Raw genomic sequence first — 19,561 nt, 5'->3', positions numbered from 1 at the left:
AACCTATAAATGGGACCAAGCCACTAACCTGGATCAATTTGACCCCACTTTGGGTTGTTTTGCAAAAAAATATAAATCTAATGACCTAATTTAGCAAGTCAGTCCGAATTTGACCCAAATTAATTTGGTTTTGATCCAGCAATTATAAAAATGTGGGAATGTTTGACACCCATTTTGTCAGATCGATACCAGTACAAGTAGTCAACCCTTGAGTACTCACCGATATTGATATGAAGTTACCCATTCATCCATCCATTTTCTGAACTGCTTGATCCTCACAACACTACAGTGATCCCTCGTTTATTGCTGATAATTGGTTACAAGGTGAAAATCCGCGATCATTTTTACGATATCCGCAGAAGACTTTTATAATTGTATTTTTAAACACTTTATTGTAACTTTTATAATCATATTTTTAAACCCTTTATTGTATTTTTACACACTTTATTGTATTATAAAGGTGTGGAGTTTAGAGTTAGTTCTTTATTGGCAAGATCTTGGGTTGTTTAATGGCGGCCAATACACATGGCCCTCCAGCAGATGAAACAACAGCTTCTGTCTCCAGGTCAGCTTCTTTTATACTGCCCGGAAAGGCGGGAACTTGTCACATGACCATTTCGTACCTGAGTGTGGGGGGCTTCACCTCCCTGTGTGTGTGTGTTTCCCTATGTGTGTGTTCATACAGTTATGTGTGTTGTATTCGTGTTCTGATTGAGCAGTTATGTTTGCATAAAATAATAAAAGAATTGTACATATATGAGCATTATATTGTACAGAGATTGTCCACCCGAATAGAACATGTACACATTGCTGTTGCTCCCTCTTCAATGTGTATATATATTTCACTTCCAAAATGTCCAGTCTGAATGGGAACTGCACCAAACGAAAAAAAAATTAAGTTCGCTTTTGGTCCGGACCAATCAAGTGGACTAAAGGACTTTTCTGGTCTGAATACACCTTAAAACTCACAAGTCACAAAAAGACTACCAAAAACATGCCATGGCTCTGCTGTTCTCGCCGTGCTGGCCGGCTGACCCGCCCTCACGCTGGTCCACGCATATCCGATGCAGAGCTGCGCGCGCTAATTAGTGCTGGTCACTGACAACTGTGCCCTTGGTACTGGTCAGCCTGATTAGGGCGTGTATTTGAAACCCGCAAATCCGTTAATCTGATGTTCGTCTGCCTCGATAACATTTATGACCGCCACCTGGTTCTGCTATGCCACCTGATTCCCGTTTGCCTGACCCGCTGTGTAGCACGATACCTGTTTCCTTATTGGCTGTTTAGCGAAAGCCTGTTTTTATTTTTTACTCTGGACTCTGTTTGGCTCAACCTTCTGACCACGAGCTTGCTACAACCGTCTGCTTCGATTACGCGCGCACGCTGATCGGCTCGCCAGCTTGCATCGTCATTCTGTTCCCTTTCTCCAAACAAAGAGCCCATGTTGCATCCTCGTTAGTGACTAAATAAAGCATAAATCAGAGATGCTGCTGATTCTCCTGATGTGAACGAAGTGGAATAGTGGATATGTAGCGCGACTGCAGGAGGCTGAGATAAAGCCTGGTTAGAACTGCTCTCACAGCTCTAAGCCAATCAGCGGCAAGGATACAGATCTTTCAATTGGTCGTGTCTCCTCTACCGGCCAATTGTGTGCTGTAAAGTTATGTGGGGAGACAAAGCCCCGTGCTCCAAGTGATGCTGCAAAAAGCCGCGATGCACCGAAATATCTCATATTTAATGTTCTTAAAAATCTGTGATGCACTGATAGACGAACCGCCCAATAGCGAGGGATCACTGTAACACCTTTTATACATACATACATACGTACATACATAGCTACATACATACATACATACATACATACGTACGTACGTACGTACGTACGTACGTACATACATACATACGTACATACGTACATACGTACATACATACGTACATACATACATACATACATACATACATACATACATACATACATACATACATACATACATACATACATACATACATACATACATACATACAAAACTGCTCATGTATTGTATGTAGGTATGTTAATTGTACCGTGTCAAACCATGCTTTGGATTTTTTAATGATGTTCCTGTTACAAGAAATTAATGAATAAATCGATTTTATACTAAAAATTATTAAACCCAAAATTCATGAAATGCACAGTTTTATCATGTGAGCACAATTACTGAAACTGATGTGAAATTTGTTTTTGAAATAATAGTCATCATGTCATATCTAATAAAATTTCTGTCTTTTTCTCAACTATCAACTCCAGAAAAGAACAAGGAGAACCAACAACAAGGTTTGTAATGAAAACAATACTTTTTCATCTTAGAATTAGCAACATTCAGGAAATAAAAGAAAAACACGACTTGGATATGCCATTACTGGAGCCTTCTGGTTCCAAAGCAAATGGCTTTCATATCAAGAGATTGAAGATGCAAAGTCATCACATAAGCCCTAGCACAAATGGGCTATCTATAAATATTGTTTACATTGGTGAACAAGTACAAACCATTTTATTAGTTATTTTGGTAAGTCTCCCAATCTTGTCGGATTTCATCTTGTATCTTTGCTGTGTCCTTGTTGTCCTTTTCTTTTCTTTTTCCTGGCATCATTATGTTAATGTTAATACAGTAATTTCGGACCTGACAGTAATTGATTTTATTTCCATTCACATTTTGGTATACAGGGCAACAATAGAAATTTGTTCTGCATGTGTTTTGTCTTTAACACCTGTGCCAAGCAAATATTACAAATGAACTTAAACTGATAATTGTGATAGTTGTCACAATATTTTGGCTGTCAGTGTAACAGGAACTCTACTTTCACCTATCCAAAAGCCTGACAAGCATTCACAGTGTAGAATGTGTGTGCAGATTTAAAGCATCCGTTTTAAATGTAAACAATATATTCAGTTGTGTTGATACAGCATGTGGTTGAACAAAGTCGTAAAACTGCAGCAGCAAAACTGAAAGAGTTAACAGTGAGTAATATGCGATGTTTACAGGACACTCAAGTCAGCAAGTGTCATTATTCATTTATTCATTCATTCATTCGAGTGAGTGAATGAATGAACGAACGAACAAACGACTGAATAAATGACCGACCCAGAGGGTGAGACATGTAACAATTGTTTGTTGTACTATATTTGCAGTCACATGTTTGTCTATAGATGTACTAAGTTCATTTTGTTTTACTTGTAAATCACTTCACTGGTTCCTTTATCTCAAACAATGTATTTTAGGTTGCATTACCTGACATGTTTCGGCGTGTACTTCCACCTTCATCAGAGGCTGATGTTTTTCTGTTACAAGCCACTGCGACTTGAATTAATCAGCGTTGTGTAATAAGTACAGTTGAGTTCCCGGCCATGATGAAGACGTCGAGGCATTTCAAAAGGCAATAAAGTGGCTGACTCAAAAAGGTTGATTGATGCAGATTACATTCTCACGGTTTGAAAAATAAATTCTAAACGGAGGTCATAAACCTGATTGTATCTGAGGCCTACTACTTCTTGGCTACTGCAGTCATCCAAAGTTTGATAGACACTTCTGAAACAACAAATTTGCTTAGCAACAATAGCACCACACAGAATAATGAGCAGCTCACTGGTGAGCTATTTTAAGAACTGCCCTCATATGATCCTTGGGGGCTACCATGTTGTTGCCCTCAAGTCTAAAACATCAGTTCAGCTTCCATGTTTTATTATTTTTTTCACTGTTTTTCTAAGCTGTTGTAGATCAGCGAATAGACAATGCAACAAAGTTCAGATGAGAGTGTGGATGGTGACATTGTTGACGAATGTTTCTCAGTGACGCTCACATTTACTGCATGCAAACTGGTGAGTCAGTATGTGAGTCAACAAACTGTAGAATTTTTCTAATGTTGCTGTCTCGTCCAAGTACAATTGCCTTGCTTCTTCAAAATTACAGGCCCACCAACAGTGTTGTTTTAAACTTGATATTTGCTTGACGTAACATCCTTAAAGGTAGTAGTTAAGGATTCTTTTGTTTTTTAAGCGGAGCCAGTAAAATATTGAAGTTAAAAACAAGGGCCACATTAAAAAGAAGAACGGTAATGGCAGTTAAAATGCCTCAAAGCAACTACACAATTCTCACTCTTTCTCTCTCTCTCTTTCTCTCTCTCTCTCTCTCTCTCTCTCTCTCTCTCTCTTTTTCTCTCTCTCTCTGTCTCTCTCTGTCTCTCTCTCTCCCCCCATCCCTGTATCTAATAACACACACACTGTGTATGTCTGTCTGCCCTTGTTTTTTATTTTTTATTTTATTTATTTATTTTTTAGTAAAATCCATTGTAATAAACAGGAGCTTCTGAGGAGGTGTACCCCATGGAAACATAGGTATACCGCTGCTCGGTCTCTGACATGTTTTTGGGAATGCTGACTACACTGTGTTCCAGTCAGCATTAGCAGTTTTTGTTAATTATACTATATAGGCAATACAATTTAGAGTATATTTTTCTTAAATTACGAATAAATGTATTAGCCTTATAATAATGGGGATTTTGCAGAACAACCAAGATATAACAATTGGAATATTACTCCAGTTCGAGTGTATCCAAATTATGATGATGGGGATGATGTTGATGCGACAAATGAAGCTTGAACCAGGATTTATTGACGGGAAAGGGAGTTGGAAGGGAGGCAAGTGGGGAACCGACAACACAGACAGGAGAGAGACTCACGGTCAGAAAACAGATAGACCAACCTACAGAACCCCACTGGTACAGCATGTGACATAATCTCCAGGAATCAAATATTCACATTGGCCTTTTCTTTTGTTAAACTTGTAATTCCATGGATAGTTTCTGCTTCTATCTCATTTGAAGATGCACAAAGTGCATCTATACTGGCCACCCTTATAGGTTTTCTTCTAAGGATGCACCACCGGATCTTAATAGGGTTGAGGTCAGGGAATGATAGTTGCTACAAAATTTAGATTTATCTCTTTGTAGTAATAGCAGATTCATAATGTTCACATGCATCTTTTGAAATATAGGATAATGAATGTTGCATGACAATTGCATAAGAATGTTTTTTCTAAACCACCAGTTTTTGTGTTCTTTTTGCAAAGAAGCAGACAATTCAGCTTGGGGAAAATTCTTCAGTTTCCCCATAATGAAAGATTGTGCTTTGCTGATAATGTGGAACAAAGTCTTAAATTATGCTCATCTGTTTAATTAATCACAGCAGATTCATAATTTTCAGTTGTATCTTTTGAAGTATAGGATAATGTGTTGCATGACAATTGCATAAGAATGTTTTTTTCTAAACCACCAGTGTTTGTGTTCTTTTTGCAAAGAAGCAGACAATTCAGCTTGTGGAAAATTCTTCAGTTTCCCCATAATGAAAAATTGTGCTTTGCTGATAATGTGGAACAAAGTCTTAAATTATGCTCATCTGTTAAATTAATCACCAAGCCTGTCCAAATTTGATACAAGTGATCTGTGCAAAAACTTTGCAAGTAACCAAAAACTCAAATGTTGAATTTAAATTTGATATATGTACATAATGATTTGGAACACAGTGTAAACATTGTCGCATGGGTTTATCTGCAGGGTGTAGTGTAGTGTCACCATTTGGGGATCATCATGTTCACTTTAGACATGATATGCACCTTGTCTGACCTGATTGCTTGATAAATGAACTACTTTGGCTTGACTTTGTCTCTTTGATATATATGTAGATCTCTATCTACTTGTCAGGTTTCATTATTTGAAGTAAACATGATAAAATCTGTTTTTAAAAATGGAATAGTGTTTTATTTAAAAGACTATAATTATAATGATACTGTTGTTTTTTTCCCCATTAGAATAATGCCTTACATGTTGGGCTACTTTCCATACCATGAACTTAATATTGTAACAATTATTCTTACTGATCATAATCAACTTCATTTTTTTTCCCCCATCCATTTTCTGAACCACTTTATCCTCGCGAGGGTCATACGCGTGCTGGAGCCTATGACAGCTGCCTTTGGGCAGTAGGCGGGGACATCCTGAACTGCTTGCCAAGCAATCGCAGGGCTTTTTTTTAATTTTTTTTTTTTTTTAATATATTGTAGCCTTAACAAAGTACCAGGAAAGACGTGGGTTTGGTAAACGGCTCTTTATTTAACAAAACAAGAGTTCTACGAGCCAACAACTACTGAACTTCCAGCCACGGAGGTAGAAGAGAGCGCCATAGATGACGGCTGGGATAGGCTCCAGCACGCTCGCGACCCCCGTGGGGACAAAGTGGTTCAGAAAATGGATGGATGGATGAATTTATTACAAGCAACACATTTAAAAAAAATTGGGAGAGGGGTAGGTTTACAACTGTGCTACATCAAATTTCCTTTTAAAAACACTGTTCAACATTGTTGAAGGTTAATATGTGGATTTTTTTTGCCATTCTTGCTTGATGTACAACATTGTGCTGATGGCGTTCAGATGGTTTGGTCTTTTGGTTGGTCTTTTCCTCTTCGATTCGGAGGACATGAGAATGGACTCGTCAGAGCACAGCACATGATGCAATTCGCTCCAGTCCATCTCATGTGGCTCAGATGGCTTTCATTTTGCATAGTATTTAACTTGCATTTGTAGATATTGTGATGAACTGTGTTAACTATTAATGGTGATGGACCAAAGATAATGAAATCCCTAAACTCCTTGCAATTGGACTATAGTATTTGCTCATGCAGTTCACAAAGCGGTGAGCCTCACTCCATCCAACAACTGGGCCTTTCAGCGATGCTCGTTTCAGAACCAACCAAGATAGTTACCTCTATCCAAAAACAAACTGTTCACCTGGTGAATGTTCCAAAGTTCCAAACAGATATTTTCTTTATAGCTCAGTCATTTGTTGTCCTTGTCCCAGTTTTTTTTTTTTGGGAACTTGTTGTAGGCATCAAAATTAATATTTGCACACAAAATAATAATGTTCATCAATTTGATTATTAGATATCCATACACAGAGACATATACAATCTGAGCCTGCATGTTTCAGCAATGCATGCTGTTTTTCCACACTGCAGCGCTCCATCTCAACGTCATTACCATGTAGTTACTAATAATGAATGACGCTATTTACAATAATCGTTTAAACAAGCACTGACAGCACTTTGGTGAATCATTTCACTTCATGTCAGTGTTAGTATTGTTCTCACATTTGCTCTTGTCTTGTTTCACCATCCATTCTCTTTTCATTTTATAGCCAGAAACTCAGCTTCAAGGAGCGTGTGAGGATGGCTAGCCCAAGAGGTCAGAGCATAAAGAACAGGCAAACATCCTCAGTGAATGACCGTCGTTCTCCAGTAGCAGAGGCTGGTACAGAGTCCACCAGCCCTGCCAAGGTACAAAAGAGCTGGAGTTTCAATGACCGCACCCGTTTTCGACCCTCACTGCGCCTTAAAAGCCAGTCGCGGTCCACCACTGATGGTGAGTGGCTTTTAGGTTTTGATCACTTGTAAGAGGGACTATTGTTGCCGCTGTTCTCATAGAAATCACAATCTTAACATATTTTCAGGTAGAGGTAAAAATTATTATTTATTTTTTTCGGAAAAATCATAGCAGTAACGTCAACTTTTTCTTCAAGGGCCCAATTAAGCAGTTCTGTGTCCTGTCTCTGAGTGTTTTCAAAACAAAAAGATGTCAAACTATGGTTGAAATAAGTTAGTAGTAATACTAGTACTCATTGTCAGTATTTAAAAGGAAACACACATCTCTGCCTGGGTCACTTTTTTCCCCTTGTCTTCCAGGTGGTCTCGTATAATTTTACATGGTTTCTCTTCAGTTCACCATCGTGATACAATGTGTATTTTCATACAAGCTAGCACAACAACTTGACTCATTGATATTCTTTGCAACTTGGACCTTCCAGTCCAAATTTTCTAGCCAGAAAAGTCCCACTTTCCTCGAACGCAGCATAATTTTGCACAGAATTTCCTCGATAGAAGAAAGCAAGTCAGCAGTAGCTTGTGTTGAGCTTTCCGGAGAGACCCATGTTGGCGATTGGTGATCACTTTACTTTAGTCACCCTAGTTATACATTAAAATGTATGGTAAAATGTGTACTGTACAAGATTTGATAGGTCAAATAAAATATCTCTAAAACATGATGTACTACGAAACAAATTCAACACTAAAAAAAAAAGAAATTTAGGGACACAAAAAGCCATCTCTGATTAAATTTGCTGTTGACTTTACTTTATTTTTTTATTTTTAATGAACACTTGTACAATTAAATTACAGTGTAAATATAGCAGATTTAGCCATGAGCTACTTTCCATTCGTCGTCCTTGTTAGGGAGACAACATACAATTACAATTTACAATAAGTATCAAATATAAAATAAAAGTAACCACTTAACTTCAATGTGCCTTATTGTCTGTGTTGACATAGTTGACTTGGTTTGAGCTATGTTTCAAGCTCTTTTTAAAAGTAAGCAAGTTATGACTCGAGTCTCAAATAGCTGATTATTCCAGAGCGTGCATCCCTTTACAGATTATGTAATTTGTCCTGTTGCGGCCTATCTGAAGGGCACAACCCTTCTAGAGACATCAGACCAAAGCAATTCATTTTTTGTCTTTGTTAAATTAATATCGTACATAAACATTCAGAGTTGACTTTAAATCATTTCTGTATTTCTTTAGTTTACTTTCATACGAAATACTTATTGACCATTACTCCATATGTAAAAAAAAAATTAAACCTAATCATAAAACCAATAAAAACTCAACAAATATGAAACCATTAAAAATAAAAAATAAAACTCCAATAAAACTAATAAAACATTCTGTAAACCCAAAATTACTGATTTGGGAAATAAAAATAAAAACAGGTAGTAAGCCCCAAATAGTTTTGTATTTGTATTTTGTGTTGATGAACCAAATTAACAACTTGTTTGATTATCCCCCCTTCTTAAACGGCAGATTCTAACATGGCAGGAGAGGATGGTTTTGATGAGAAAGGCTGTCATTGTGAGATCTCAGTGGAGGACTTACTGCCTTCTGTTAAGTGTGCCATCAGAGCAATAAGGTGAGTAAAAGTCACAGAGAAACTGTTTTTTTTTTCCTTATTTGTGTGTGTTTCTTTGGAAACACTTTCCATGGAAATGAATCTTCGTTGTAACCAACTGCTGCAGTTAATTTAAATGTTTACTTAATGACACTCTCCATATCCTTCAATATTTCAAGAGAAGTTACGACTCAACCATAATCCTGTTGCTGTTCATTACTTTCTTTATACACTTCTTGTGACCTTTGTTTTAGCTGGTGTCCAACAAATACCATTTCAGTTACATTTGCAGTGAAGCTGAGATTCCAGTTGTCTTTTGGAAGAAAATAAAAAAGTGAAAGTGTACAAAATGTATTTTTTAAGTGTTTGGGTGCATTTTATGGCATCTCAGAAACAAGTCTAGTTTTGTGCTACCTGGTAAAAAAACAAAAAAAACAAAAAAAAAAACAAGCCCACGGTTTTTATTAACCCTTATATATTTTAATATATATTAATATTGTGTAAATATTTTTCACAAGGATATTTTAAGTGTGCCCAGTCGGGCACCGCCCAAAAGGAGAAAGTTGATCCCCTTTTCCATTGGCTCACAATCTGTGAGCAGGGTGATATGGGTCAAGTGCAATGTGGGCTGGGCGAGGCCAAAGACGAGGACCATGGCGGTCTACAATACTGCTTCTACTGTCCACTGGCTGGAAGTGGAAAGTTACCTCTCTGGCAGTTGGTGTGTGAGGTTGACAATTTCCGACTGGACATAGTTGAGCTCGCCTTGACAAATACTAGCTTGGACTCTGGTACCATTTCTCTTGAGAGGGGTTGGACACTGACTTTAGAGTAGAGCTAGAGGAAGTGGCTAAAGAGAGGGACGTCTGGTCTTCCCTACCCAAGCTGCTGCCCCCGTAATCCAACCTCGAAAGAAAATGGATGTGAAAATTGATACTTTATGTGCAGAAATTTAAAATATTAAGGCACCGCTTCATTAGGCGCAGCGAAGTGATTTTTGCAAGTGTGCAGCTTTTTTAATTTGAGTGAGAACATTGTTAGCTGGTGAGCATTAGAACTGTACTAAGAATACAGCTCATAAAGAATGGAACTTTGACTAATTTGTATTATAGAGCATCCTGTTTACAGTATTTTGACTAAAACAGTGCTCCTCCTTGTGGCTGACAGCAAAACACCTACACTGTACTCTCTTCCTGCAGAATAATGAAGTTTCATGTTGCAAAGAAGAAATTCAAGGAGACCCTGCGTCCTTATGATGTGAAAGATGTAATTGAGCAGTACTCCGCAGGTCATTTGGACATGTTGTGCCGCATAAAGAGCCTACAAACCAGGTAGAATGTTCAGTACATTTCTTGTTCAGTTCATCTGCATGATTAGTTAAATGTTTATTTCGTTTATAAAGAATATGTTAATACACTAAACAGCCACAAAATTATGACAACATGCATATAACATAAAATATCCAATGCAAAAACTATCCATACTTGGGCTTATGCAGTTGGTTTTTATCAACGCTGTTAGAAAGCAGTCATTTGAAATGTTCATTATTTATTCCAATGTTAGTTTGCAGTAGGGGCGGCTCGGTGGTACACTGGTTAGCACGCCCGCCTCACAGTTAAGAGGGTGCGGGTTCGATTCCACCTCCGGCCCTCCCTGTGTTTGCATGTTCTCCCCGTGTCCGCGTGGGTTTTCTCCGGGCACTCCGGTTTCCTCCCACATCCCAAAAACATGTTTGGTAGGGCGATTGAAGACTCTAAATTGTCCCTAGGTATCATTGCGAGTGCTTGTTCGTCTCTGTGTGCCCTGCGATTGGCTGGCAACCGGTTCAGAGTGTCCCCCGCCTACTGCCCGATGATGGCTGGGATAATAGGCTCCAGCACGCTCGCGACCCCCGTGGGGACAAAGCGGTTCAGAAAATGAATGGATGGATAGTTTGCAGTTGCAGCTGCTACTGATAATTTGGTTGCTTCAGGTAATAACATCAAAGTGTCCAAAATAAGGAGAACAGCTCTCAGTATGAGGCAGAGAAGTTCTACACCACTGCAAATTCTATCAATAGTAATAACCAACATAGAATAATGTTAAATTAATACATCTCTATGTGCTCATAAAATCAAGCATTACTATGTTGGAGAAGGCAGAATATTATTTATTTATTTTATTGGATATTATTTGTGGAAGAGGTCAAATGTTGTGCCTGGCAAGTATACAGTTGTGTTACAGTCTTTTATTTATGCTTTTGAGACATGATCAAATTAAACTATTAGGGTATTTCCAAATTTCACAGAAACTAAACAAAACATGGCAAAATCTAAACTAAAATACCAGAATTTTACAAATTCTGCTGGGGTATGTATCATACGAATATAACTGCATTTATGTGTCTGTACTATGTGAGCACTTGTGTATGCATGCTTGCATCTGCATTTGTACTTCATGCATGTTTGTTTGTGTATGTGTTCACTTTGCTTCCTCACAGACTGGACATGATTGTAGGCCCACAGCCCCTGAGCAGCCGTGCCAAGACTTTTTCCTCCCCCTCCTTGCCTCTCTATTACAGCCAGGGCCGAAAGAACTCCACCCAAGGGTCAGGGTGCCCATACACATCAAATGAGTTCATTTCACTTTGATTCTGTTTATTCAAGATGCAGTACATGCTTGGACATATTAATGCACAATATCTGCTTTACTACATAATTTGAATTCACTGAATTGTTAATGGTGAAAATTGATTGATTTAAAAATGGATTGATTGCAACCTTAGCTCACGCATTGTACATTGCTCTTTGCTTCTGTCTGCTGTTCAGTGGATGAAATTCCCATTCAGTAATGATAAATTACCCCATCTCTATGAGCTTTGCTTTTCGTGCTTCAGCTGAAGAGCGCTATAGAGCATTTGTTTTGTTTCCCTTTTTTTCTGCATTTTTTAAATGTAAACACTCAGACACACAATCAAGAAACCAAGGCGGTCGGTCTCCCATATTTGCCCAAGTCACATGCACGGCTGAATACACCATTAATTTGCAAGGAGTGATCTTGCAGTTTTCCTGCTTGAATGGACCCTAGCGAGTCTGTTTTTGTTTCCGTTAGACAAACCATGGCTCTATACTTACAATCGGTGCAAAAATAAGGCTCTCGCAGTGTCCGAATTCGTAGGCTATGTCCTACGAAGAGCTCTTCACAACCTGGGCCCTACCAAGGCTCCTACTCATGTATCCTTCGTAGACAGCATAGACCATGACCAGTTTGGTCAGGCCTTTGTCTGTCCTCAGTACCGCCAAAGGATGGAGAAAATGCACTTGGCTGGTTGAAGCAGAGCCCATACTTCTATTGGGCCAGGGGTTGTCAACTGGTTTTGTCTAAGGGACCACCATTATAACCAAGAAGCGACTCGGGGACCAGTGCTTTGGTGGAATATTATTTTATTTTGGACCAAAGGACGATAGACCCACACAGGCTATTTATCTGCATCTGTATGTCTATGTTGGGAATCTCAGCTACATTTGACATAATTTGGATGGGTAAATAATTTCCGGAAATTAGCTGGAAAATAAATCAAGTCTAAATACCGTAATTTTTGGACTATAAGTCGCGGTTTTTGTCATAGTTTTTCGACTTATACTCAGGAGCAACTTATATGTGATTTTTTTCACAAAATTTCAAAATTCAAAAATCCGCAATGTGGTGAAACTGCGATAAACGAACCGCGATGTAGCAAGGGATTACTGTCATTTGAACTGCAAGTGACGTCACCCGTGCCGCGCGGCGGTTGTTTACATAAAAGGCAAAGGATTCGATCACGGGATGACGAAGATGACGAAGGGCACCACGTACTACCGGCATCATTAGCGGCTTTGTCTGTAAGTGACACGGAGGACGAAGAGTTTGAAGGATTTAATGATTTGGAGTGACACAGAAGGTTTGAAAAACTATTATGGCTTTTACGCACGCCCGGTCCTTCTTGACGGGAGCTCTCTTTCACCTCCGTGGATGGGAGTCGGGGGCCGGCGCTCGGCCGGGTGGCTGTCCAGGGACGGTGGGTGGGGCTCGGACATGGCTTTTACACACGCCCGGTCTTACTCTACGGAGCTTTCTTTCACCTCCGTGGCTGGAAGTTCAGTAGTTGTTGGCTCGTTGAACTCTTGTTTTGTTAAATAAAGAGCCGTTTACCAAACCCACGTCTTTCCTGGTACATTGTTAACGTTACAATATCGTTATATACTAGATCTCTGCAGCGCAGGCGCAGCGTTGTTGACATAAGGAACGAGGAATTTGAACGATGGATTTAATGATTTGGAGTGACACAGATGGTTTGATAATATTGTTGTAATATGATAGTTATTTGAAATATACTTTATATATTGTTATATGGGTCTGTGGAATAATTAGAAATGCAACTTACAACGGGTCCGACGTCAGCATATACGGCATTGTTTACATAAAACACGATAGATGGATTTAATGAATTGGAGTGACACAGATGGTTTGATGAGCGTATTATTTATGTAATACTTACTTGAATAAGTCTGAATGTTACGTCAGGCCCGTCCTCAGCTCCTCGTTTGTGTATATGTCACGTTAGCATACCGTATCGTTTAGCCTGTTGTTGCTGGTTCCTGTCTGTTTTTGGTGTTGGATTTTGACATCAATTTGCCCCAAAAGTGCGATTTATACTCCGGTGCGACTTATATATGTTTTTTTTTTTAACTTTATTGTGCATTTTATGGCTGGTGCGACTTATACTCCGGAGCGACTCATAGTCAGAAAATTACGGTACATACATTTGTTAAAATTATTTTTCATTTCTAATTTTGCGGACCATCTGCAATACCGCCACAGACCACTAGGTGACCTCCGACCACCGGTTGACAATCCCTGCATTAGGCGGAGGAGGCAGTTGCTAGGGGAATCAGCGAGTAAAAAGGGCGCCAGGGAAATGAAGACATTGAAATGTAGAAATAGAGCTGTGTAGAAAAAAAACAAAGCAATGTAGGTAAAAAAATATATGCTCAGAAGCAGCCTTTGTTTTGGGCCCATATCCATGTAGATGAAGGCTACATTTGAAGGCCCCACAGTCACAGTTAAGTCGTGTAGCCTTCTAATGTTGGCTTTGAAGGACACGCCTATGAATTTGGACACGTTAATGGACAGGCTGCACAGTTAAATCCTCTTCGACTAGATGGCAGAAGTTAACCTGTGTGTCCACTTGAATCCATTCATGCAGAAAATAGCTTTGCGTTCAAGCTATTTCACACTCAGTAAATTTGAGTCAACATCATCATTAACTTCAGTATATATACTGTACCATGTATTAAAATAATTTATGTTTTATGATGTGTATTTGTGATATTTAGGGTGGACCAAATCCTTGGGAAGGGGCAGATCCCCTTGGACAAGAAGATTCGTGAGAAGTTGTTGTCTGATGGAGATCTGCTGGAGGACATGAGCATGCTGGGACGCGTTTGTAAAGTGGAGCGCCAGGTGCTCTATTCTTCTTGATAATACACCTTAATCTGGTCACTGAAAAACACTGTCAGGTGAATAAGAGGGATTTATCCCTGCGTCAAAATCAATATACAACTATTCAGATGTATCACAAATGCAAATTGAAAAACAGTGGTTCCTGTGATAGGCACAAGGGCCAAGTTTTGGCCTGAGGAATAGGTATACAAATTGAGAGTTTCAAATACTGTACTTATTGGGTTTATAAGGCCAATCATACACTGTGTGCACAATTATTGGGCAAATTGTATTTTTGAGGATTAATACAGAGCTCTCGGTCAACCAAAATGTTAATAAACCCCAAACGTGAATATTTAAGTAAAATGGAAACATTCCGGTCTTTCTTGTTTATTTTCATTTATTAAAGTCAAAATAATAAACAAACAACTCAAAATGTACAAATTAACATTGACAAGAAAATTAGTGACCACCCTTCATTTTAATAACAGTTATACAACTTCCATCCATGGAGTTTGTCAGCTTCTTGATCTTTTGACTCAACCACCACAGCCTCCCAGACATTGTTCACAGAGGTGTACTGTTTTCTTTCAGTGTAAATGTTCCATTTAGCAAGGGCCCACAACTTCTCAATACATTTGAGGTCAGGTGACCATGTCATTATTCTTTCAATTTTAAGGCCTTTACCGGTGAGCTACCAAGTGTAAGTGAGTACTTTGATGCATGCGATGGAATATTTTTCTGTATAAAAATCATGGTCTTGAAAGATGCAGACTTCTTCCTGTATCACTACTTGAAGAAAAAACTGGCAGTTGGTTAATTTAAATTCTTTTTTTTTTTTTTTTTTTAATTTTAGAGTTAATTTTATGTTCGCTTTTAACTCAAAAAGGTCCAACCAGCTCATCTTTAGACCAGCCCATACCAGTACCCTGCCTCCACCTTGCTGGCGTCTGATTTGAAGTGGAGCTCTCTGGCCAGTACTGATCCAGCCAAGGGTCCAGTCGGTCCGTCAAGAGTCACTCTCAGCTCATCAGTCCATAAGATTTTTGTAAAATCCTTCTACTGATATTTCTTGACCCAGTCTTGAAATGTATTCAACATGTATTTCTTGTTCAGTGGTGTTCAGGTTTCAGCCTTCCGTACCCTGGCCACATCTCTGAGCACTAAATAACTGGTATTTCTGGGCACTCCGGGTAGATTTTAGTTCCGGAATATGGTAGCATTTGAAGGATAATGGGTTCCTAGGAGCTTTATGTTTGATTCTTTTTAAATCTTTGGCAGTTAATTTGCGTCTTTTTTTCCTTAACACATTTTTGCAACATTGTTGACTATTTGCAATGAAACGTTTGGTGGTTCTGTGATCACGCCTTGATATCGTAGCAATTTTAAGAGTGCTGCATTCCTCTAAAAGCCTTTTTACAATTTTGTGACTTCAGAGTCACCTAAATGTTTTTTTTTGCCTCATTTTGCCTGAAGTAAACAAGCTGCCTAACAATTATGCACATTGTGATATAGGGTGTTGCTCTCCTTAGGCCCTGCCATCCCTCATTTTATAAATACACATCACTTCATATGCTTGTACATTACAAACATTATACATATTTAACAGGAATCATTAAAAGTTGTAAATACAGATGTATTTCAGTCCAACTTAATGAAGCTGTATAGAATCACCAGACAATATCAGAGAATTTAAACTGCTCGCCGTTTTACTATTTTCTCACATCACAGGTCCAGTCAATTGAGTCAAAGCTCGACTCATTGCTCGACATCTATCGGCAGGTTCTGCGGAAGGGCTCATCCACAGCTCTCACGCTCTCATCTTTGCCACTGTTTGAGCTGGAACAAACCTCTGACTACCAGTCCTCTGTCTTCGGCAAGGATCTGTCCTTCCCCGGCCAGGTCAACAGTAATGCTGTGCCCCATCCTGGTGGTTGTGTCACAGGCTCCTCGACTAATCCCCACTTGTCCCAGGGAGGACTCCATCTCATCCTGGCAACCCAAAATGATCTTGACCTTAATACCTCCAGCACTACTCCACCCTCTGGCCCTGCGTCCTCATCTTTCAGCCCATCCACATTGCCACATTACCACCACCATCACCATCATTGTCATGCCCAACCTCACACCCAGGATCAGTCCACCACACCAGAAAGTGGCAATGACGAAACAGTGGGGAGTTCTCCTCCCATCCTCACACCAAACAGTATCTGCACTGGTTTGGGTGGAGGAACAGCGGACGCTGGATTTTGTCTTCTGGCAACGCTCTCGCCTCCACCTCCTCCAAACAGGAATGTCGGTCTTAGCAATTTGATGCGAGCATCCTCCAATGAAAATTCCCCTGAAATTGAAAACTTGTGTGGAAGTGTAGGATTGCAAATACAGGATGGCTACATTGGGGAGGAAGTTGGCCCAGATTTGGGTCTCGGTACACTGGGAAAGCACCAACTGGGTAGTGCCAACAACAAGGGCAGACTAAACGCCAAGGAGGAGGGCTCTTGGAGGAGACATACGAGTCTTGAGCTAAAACCCCTGATGCCGACAACCATAAGCTGCTGCTCAGGTCCCAGTCAGGTAGATCACAGTCTGGGAAAATCGATGTCAGTGCAGGACTTGATGCAGGCAGCCCATGGAAAAATGCAAGGCAGCCACTGCATAATTTCACCCCCAACCCGCAGTAGGAACACTTCCACTGGCTTCCAAAGAAGTTGCCAAGACCTAGGTGCAGGAGTAACTGACAAAGGTGGTTGGGGGGAAGACCTTTTTATCAATGACGCGGAAGTAGAGATGCAGGGATTTGATTTCCTATCACATGGGACAGTTAAGACTCCCTCATATTCCTCAGAACTGTTGAGAACAGAGGCAATGGCAAGTGGGGTACCACGGGGGTCCAACCGTGGCCTGGCCACTGCTCATTCATCCTCCCCCTCTGTTGGCAACACTGAATTACTGAAAATGCAGCGTGTACGATTAAAATAGACTGGGGTGCATGTTCAGAGGGCATGGAAATTTCACCTCATAAAAGGACAGCTTTTTATCATTTTTGAAAGAGTGTGAAGGTTGAATGAAATGGGGTCCTTTTTTTATTTTGTTGCTATAAGTTGGTAATCACAGTATTTTAACACTGATCATGAGACTGAGAGATAATATTTTACTCTCCAATGCATGAAGTAGACATGTTTCATTAAAAACTTTAGGCATTTAGTTAATATACCAGTACCTATTGAATGTCAAAGAGGAAGACAGTTTGCGGTACATTTCAAAAATTTAAGTGTGGACTCTGATTGTAGGCAAATTACTTTATGATTTATCATTCTGGTCATTTCTATCATATCATTCAAAAATATACAGTATGCTTTTTAATGATCGTGTCCCTATTGAAATACAGTATGCCCCCTGTGTAATTAAGATGTCACGACAAGACCATTGTGCGATGCTTTCAACTGTATTTTAACGGCATCATGTACAATGGTAATGTATGCCATAAAGATGTTTTAATATTGAATTTGCAAATAAATTTGCCCTTGGGTTATTAACATTTTGGCCACTATGACCAAACTGGCAAAATGTTGAAAGGCTGTTAGTCGGTGTTCTCAAAATGTGTACAAAGAAGTCTAAATCCAACATTCTGTTGTACAGAGTTGACTTTTAGATTGCAACAATTTTACAAGTTTCTTGGTTTACTTTAGAAGATAAAAATTGTGTGCTTGTTTAGTAAATGTAGGCTTGGTTTGTGGTAATTTCAAATTACACGATTGTGGAATGTACAATTAAATTAATGCTGTAATGCTCATGTCATTAAAATGCAAGTTGCTGCCTCAAAACGGCATTAAAATTACTTGTAAATATCTTCCTGTTGTATGCTACGGAGTCGGGTCCCTTTTGAACCTCAAGAGAGTAATTTCTCTAAAATGTAGGACATTACATGAAATACTACCTTACTGAAGACTCAAAAGACAAGTGCGTGCCTGCGGAACTGAGGACGATGCCCACTGGATATTTAACAGCCAACTGGGCCATCATCACTGATGTCTCTTTTTAATTTATTCACATTTTGCACACACATTCTCACCCAAGAATTAATTTTCAATATAGACTTCAACATCCTGAGCATATACACAAACTTTTACTCTTTCACATAAATAACATTCTACTGTGTTTGCGTTGATGTTTTGCAATCATACACTTCATCATAGCTTTAAAGCCTGTTAAAGCCCACACACACACGCGCGCTAACTATTTATACAGGGTGGATGACATTTTGAAATGATCTATTTTGGGCTAATTTTCCATCATCACAAAATTCTTGCATTCTTACTTTTTATGTCTACGAGATGCCACAAGATGGTGCCATCGCACTATGAAGTTTACAGATTTTTTTCTGAACACTAAAAGTGAATAATTAAATATCTATCCGTCTCCGTCCCCCACCCGAGAAAAAAATAAAATCCACTCCGAGGGATAACGTAAATCTAGCATTTGTCCTTCCTGCTACACTGCCTTATCAGAACACTAGCTCACTGAGCACTCTTTTGGAATGAACATTTTAAGCCTTGTTCCATGACCTTGACAAGAAGCATGACAAAAATCAATGGCTTTATGTGCTGTTTAATTGTATACATTTGTATTTCTTTTTTGTATCAAATATTAATAGTTCTAAAACAAATTTAATATGGAATGCTATACATAGCCACATTCAACAGGAATAAACAAAAAAAATGTAAAACATTGTTATTAGGAATGTCCTGATCACACTGTTTTGGCACCTTAGTCCAAGTTGAGTCTTTGGCTTTAAGCATCTGCAAGACCGAGTCCCAATACCTCAAGTAACAGACTGGGGGACAAGGAGAGAAAAAAGAATGTGCATAAATATTGTCTCAAATTAACATAGAAACATACAAACAGACATACTATTAGTACGGTACATAAAAGTGTTTCGATGTTATGCATTGTTAAATCTATCTATATTTTGTTTAATCTATTTACATGTGCAATAACATGGGTCAATACAACAAATCAATGCCGACTGCTTTTTAACACTCAAAATAAACTTAAGTTGTCGATTTGGTGCCGCG

The 19,561-nt window shown here is 39.1% G+C and overlaps 2 protein-coding genes across 5 annotated transcripts in view; one reads left to right on the top strand and one right to left on the bottom strand.

Moving 5' to 3' along the window:
• LOC147056298 (potassium voltage-gated channel subfamily KQT member 5-like) overlaps positions 1-19,155 on the top strand; it is an 84,837-nt gene extending 65,682 nt beyond the window's left edge. Inside the window, exons 9-15 of one of the 2 annotated variants that reach the window (XM_085913181.1) lie at positions 2,288-2,314; positions 7,226-7,449; positions 8,942-9,047; positions 10,226-10,357; positions 11,506-11,613; positions 14,381-14,507; positions 16,269-19,155. In XM_085913181.1, coding sequence (XP_085769307.1) covers positions 2,288-2,314; positions 7,226-7,449; positions 8,942-9,047; positions 10,226-10,357; positions 11,506-11,613; positions 14,381-14,507; positions 16,269-17,465 — 1,921 coding nt within the window. In that variant the 3' untranslated portion in view covers positions 17,466-19,155. Of the gene's footprint in view, positions 1-2,287; positions 2,315-7,225; positions 7,450-8,941; positions 9,048-10,225; positions 10,358-11,505; positions 11,614-14,380; positions 14,508-16,217 lie in introns of both variants that reach the window. The other variant, XM_085913180.1, reaches the window with a different exon arrangement.
• The window catches only part of LOC147056297 (NACHT, LRR and PYD domains-containing protein 3-like), a 30,931-nt gene continuing 30,446 nt past the window's right edge, over positions 19,077-19,561 (bottom strand). For all 3 annotated transcript variants that reach the window (XM_085913186.1, XM_085913184.1, XM_085913182.1), the window contains one exon: positions 19,077-19,320. The gene's annotated coding sequence lies outside the window, so the exon portion shown is untranslated. The remainder of the gene's footprint in view (positions 19,321-19,561) is intronic.

This window comes from Syngnathus leptorhynchus, chromosome 5, assembly GCF_054491065.1.
Source record: "Syngnathus leptorhynchus isolate UIUO chromosome 5, UIUO_Slep, whole genome shotgun sequence".
NCBI lineage: Eukaryota > Metazoa > Chordata > Actinopteri > Syngnathiformes > Syngnathidae > Syngnathus > Syngnathus leptorhynchus.
The sequence above is the reverse complement of the archived record's forward strand: the minus strand, read 5'-3'. Positions and strand labels throughout refer to the sequence as shown.